This window comes from Merops nubicus, unplaced genomic scaffold (assembly GCF_000691845.1).
Source record: "Merops nubicus isolate BGI_N331 unplaced genomic scaffold, ASM69184v1 scaffold24057, whole genome shotgun sequence".
In the NCBI taxonomy this organism is placed as follows: Eukaryota; Metazoa; Chordata; class Aves; order Coraciiformes; family Meropidae; genus Merops; species Merops nubicus.
Window position 1 is genome coordinate 1 of NW_008621311.1, and position 4922 is coordinate 4922.

General features: G+C 48.3%; 1 protein-coding gene across 1 annotated transcript in view; it reads left to right on the forward strand.

Annotated features, from left to right (window-relative positions):
- Nucleotides 1-177: 177 nt before the first annotated feature.
- Nucleotides 178-4922, forward strand: part of LOC103776924 (SLIT-ROBO Rho GTPase-activating protein 3) — a gene marked incomplete at both ends in the record, with an annotated part of 14281 nt that continues 9536 nt past the window's right edge. Inside the window, 4 exons of the mRNA XM_008944453.1 lie at nucleotides 178-208; nucleotides 867-927; nucleotides 1338-1415; nucleotides 2523-2657. Of these exons, the coding sequence (XP_008942701.1) occupies nucleotides 178-208; nucleotides 867-927; nucleotides 1338-1415; nucleotides 2523-2657 (305 nt within the window). The remainder of the gene's footprint in view (nucleotides 209-866; nucleotides 928-1337; nucleotides 1416-2522; nucleotides 2658-4922) is intronic.

Genomic DNA, 4922 nt, shown 5'->3' on the forward strand with positions numbered 1-4922 from the left:
CAAACGGGGCTCGGAGGGCGGGCGGGCGGGCAGCCTGACGGCCTGGGTTGGCCCTTGCTAAGCTGCCATTGCATTTGAGCGTTCATGGCCTCCGAAAGAGATGCTTGCCTCTAACTGAACTTATCCTTGCTTAATCTTTTCTTTTTCTCCCACTCTGCTGCTTTTTTGTGTTCTCAGAGGAAGGAGGAATGCGCGAACGAGAAATCAGGTATTTACTAGAGGCCCGTCTACGAGATGGGAGTAAATTAACCAGAGAGATGCAGCTGAGCTCTGCTGGAAAAAACAACCCAACGCAGCCCTAAGGAAAACAAATGTCCACTTAGGCAGTCAGACACAGCTCGAGATCCCTCTTGAGCTCCTTCCCCAAGGGGTTTGGAGAGAAGCAGCTTTGAAACAAAAGCCAAAACTCCTCACAGGTTCAGAAACGGGCAGTTCATTTCACACATGGTGTTTTGGGGTTTTTTAGTATCTGATGACAATGGCCCTTTCTTAAGGAGGAAATATTGTTGTGAGCTCTGTTACTGGAAGCTTCTTTTGCCAGACAGGTACAGCACAAGTTTTATTTCGGCTCAGTGTTACACCTTTGGAGCTGCAATGTCCTTGCCTCAGTCCCCTGCCTGAACCAGGGAGTGAGCAGCAGTCTTACACACGCTTAGTGAGAGGCTTTTTTGTGCACAACTGACTGCATAGGGTATACTCAGCACTTTTTGATGGCTTGATGTAACACCTCCTTTTCTTGCCTGTCCTCTTACTAAACTCAATGGCACTGATTTTCTAATCTCTGTTTTTGCAGTCTTTCATGCATTTCCCATTTCTGTTATCAATAAACCAGTAATTTTTTTACTTTTTTCTTTCATCTCATGAAGGACTCTGGACAGGCTATTCCACTTGTAGTAGAAAGCTGCATTCGTTACATCAATTTGTACGGTAAGTTGGTTCAGTGTTATCAACAGAAACTTTCTGCAGAGGAGGTGAAGCACTGGTGGTTAGCAGAGAAATGTGGTAGAGGTGCCTGCAGCCCCTGCTGCGTGGGCTCAGGATGTAATTCCAGTGGCGCTGGCTGTGATGCAGCATTGGGTGCCTCACAGGTATTTAGGCCTCGTTGGAAGTTGTTCAGGTTAAATAGTTTGCTCAGGCCCCAGGACAACGGGAGCCTTTCAGTGCTTTGATCTGTGGGGCCTTTATTAAGGACTATGAGCAGAAATGAGTCGTAGGAGGTTGTTCCGGCTTCCTCTGAGCCTCTCCAGGTGCATGGCCTCCTAGTGTCTGCTGTTCTTTACCAGAAAGTCCTGCATGACAGTTCCAGAAATCCTTTCTAAATGGTTGTTCTTTTCCAGGCCTTCAGCAGCAGGGCATTTTCAGAGTCCCTGGCTCCCAGGTGGAAGTCAACGACATCAAGAATTCCTTTGAGAGAGGTGTGTGACCAGGGTGTGCAGCCACAGCTCGGGCGCCGTGTCCCAGCAGAGGGCCTTGGTGGGAGTTTCAGTGTGTGCTGGGTGCATGAGGCATTGTGTAAAGCCTGTGCTATAAAAGCCTTTCTGCTACAAGACACAAGGAAGTTTTATCTCCTTCTAGGTGTCTCGGTACAATATCTCCAGCAACAGTGAACAGTCACTTAGGGAATGAGTATGAGAAGTAGGGGTAGGTGCAGAGTTCTTTTCCACAGTCATTAACTATGAGCATGAAAGCCTCAGATGAGAGCCATAAAATAAAAATACTTTGTTGGGGATCTATTTTCCTCCTCCCTGCTGTGGCTCGTCAAGGAGGAGCAGCATTGCCACACGTACCTGGTGGCAGCGTTGGCTGTGGAGCGACCAGTGGATCTGTTGAGGAAAACACCAAAGGTGTGAGTCTGGGAGGACGGGGCAGAGCAGCCCTGCTGTCACAGAGAGAAGTGAAGCTGTGAAGGGGACAGTGTAGGTGGAGGTAATGACCTCTGTGGTATTAGTCTTTGAGCAGCATCAGAAGGATCAGGGTGAAGGTGGCCAAGCCAAGGAATAAGGTAGCGGTGGGATTTCCAAAGGCTGGAGGATTTACACATCCAGTGTAAGAGGAATCAGTATCCAAATCCTCTAGGTTTTGAGAGCCCTTGATAGATTTAATCCATTACAGTGCTGTCCAGAACCGTGCTGCCTGTTCCAGAGGCATAGCTGCATCCTCCAACCAGGCCTGTCTTCTCAGGCTTTCACCACTCTCCTGTTAGATCTGCTCAGCTCTCTGAGCTGTTGCTATAAATGCAGAGATGCACTGGGCTGGGAACTGTGAAGGAGAATCGATCAAGAGCATCTTCCTGGGAGGTTTAAAATCCCCACAGTAAGCTGTGGGTTTGTAGGTAGGGCTGCAGCAGGTCTCAGCAGGGTGCTGTGGAGCAGAGCACCTCATACAGGTCTCTGGCATTGCAGGAGCAGGAGGCTGGGCTGAGCTGTGGGCAGTTTCGGGTGTCCGCAGAGTTAGGGAGAACCACTTGCTGTGTTGGTCCAACTTGACAGTAATGCTGGAAATAAAAATTCTTCTCTGGGCAGGTGAAGATCCCCTTGCTGATGATCAGAACGAACGTGACATTAATTCAGTGGCTGGAGTCTTGAAGCTGTATTTCCGAGGACTGGAAAACCCCCTCTTTCCTAAGGAAAGGTTTCAAGATTTGATATCTACTATAAGTAAGTCCCTTATGCCAACATTAACCCCATCCCATCCGAACCCAGGACAGCGTCACAGCTCTTCTTGGAGAACAGGGTGGGACAAGAGAAGTGATAAATGGGGGGCAGCTACGTCTGAGTTTTGGAAATAGCAGCTTGTGCTGTAAGAACAGCTGTGGGTCTGCAGTGGAGGCTGTTGGGAGAAGACGTTAAGAGTGTGTATTGGCAGTGCTGGAGGTGAGGGACAGGTAAAAACCCTTCCTGTGGCTCTTTTAAAATCTTCCTAACATCATGAGGATCACCAGAGAGTCACTGCCAAGCCTGGGCCAGGGGCTGCACGTGCAGAAGCCCCTGTACACGTGTGCAGGTTGCTGAGGGGTGGTGAGTTGCTGGAGCAGGGTCAGCTGCTGTCCTGCCTGTGAGGATCTCAGGGGTGATGGCCGCTCGCTGCCTGCCCGGCTCGTGGCTCCTCGTGCCCACAGGGGCTTTGCTGCTTTAGCTCAGTGTCTTTACAAAACATAGTGAAGGTCAGTAACTCTTGGCTACTCACAAAGCTTCTCTGACCTGTGAGTCTGCAGACTTGGTTTCAGCCTCACTCGATCAGCTGTTCTCCAGGTATTTGCTGTGTGCGTGTCCTGTCCCAAATAAAACCAGAAACTGCAAAAGCAGATATCCCAGCTGAGGTTTATTTCGCTCAGTACCTTGTGGTGATGACATTTATTTACTGGCAAATCTTGGAAATGACTCCCCTGGGGGAAAGGAAGAAGAGAGAATGAGTTTGTTGTTTGAGAGATGATGGTGGAGTGCGGTGCTCGCTTTGGCTACAGGATGGCTGTGTGTTACAGGAGAGGTGGAGGGGTTGTTTGGGGACTGAGTGTCTCAGTACGTGGGTAGCTTCAGGGGGACTGGCTGGTGAACACGTGCTGAAGTCCTGATTTGGCTTTTGCTGCTCATGGCTCCTTCCCCCTCCTTAGTGTGCATGACTGCAAGACATGGAGTGATGTCAGGAAAGGCAGATGATGGCTAGAGGGAATGACGCAGGCACGGGCTTGTTCCAGAGGATGTGCTCTTGTTTTTCAAGACCAGTTGTTTTATGTAGCAGCTTTAGGAAATTCCCTGGTGCCTTTCCTTTGGGCTGTGTGGAGCTGCTGCACAGCGGGGAGCCTGCCAGGGCACGGTGCCCTCCAGTGCCAGGAGATGCGCCCGGTGCTCAGTGATGTGACTGTGTGCTTGCAGATAGGCTTCTGCTTTGGAACTGTCCCTAATTAATGCCAATTTGCACAATTTATTAAGCTTTTGGGAGCTTTTTTGTTGCAAATGTCATCTGTTAATTTTCTGGATAGTATTCTCTCCTCTCTTTCTTGTTCTCATTTTGGCAAGAAACTTCCTCATCTTTCCTTTCTTTCCTTGCTGCTGTTGCTGCTTTTCCATTAAGGGTAGATTTAAAATGAACTAAAGTGCCTGTTCCCATGAAAAATCTGACCTTAAGTGCATCTGACTTCCTGCCACCTGAGTACAGGCTGTGTAATAGGTGCCCCAAGGTGAACAGGTTGAAGAAACCTTCCTCCTTTGAGAGGCACTGCTCAGTCAGTGCCACCCTTGCTGTGAGATGCTCCCTCTCGTTCTGTGGTTGTGGCTGAGTGGTTTGTCTTGGCTCTCCAGTGCAGGCTGGTTTCCCCCTTGGCTTGTGGGGCACTGGAGTTTACGTGGAAGTGTTTCTCAAATGCCCATGAGAGGTAGATGGACAGAAAAGGCACTTTGTTTGCAAGGGGTGTGCCTGTGTTGTGGAGTGATTGATGATTACTCCATTAATTCCTCTGAATTACAGCCAATTGAAACATTTGCTAAGTGGAAGAATGCAAATGCTTCAATACAGTTTGTTCCCCTGTGTGTCAGCACAGATATATGTTGTTGTAGGGTTTCATCCAGTTTTTATATAGTTGATTTTTTTTTTTTTACAAACATCCTCTTAGAAAAACTAAACTGAAAACGTAGAGAACCCAGTAACCAATGACAGGGTGTAAAGACATTCATCAAAGGAAAAATTTCTAATGAAATATTATAAAGCTTTCCATTTTTGCACTGAACCCAGATTTTGCTCAGAATTTTGAATCAATGGCAACCCAGCTACACATCAGTGACTTTTATTGTGATGAGCAAATGTCCAAGCTTGAGCCAGCATAGTGAAGTAGGCACCTCTTCTGTGCACTGGAGGATGCTCTCAGGAGAGCTCTGCTACCCTTTGTCTGCTTTCTGTAACATAGAAGCCACAGGACTCACTGTCTC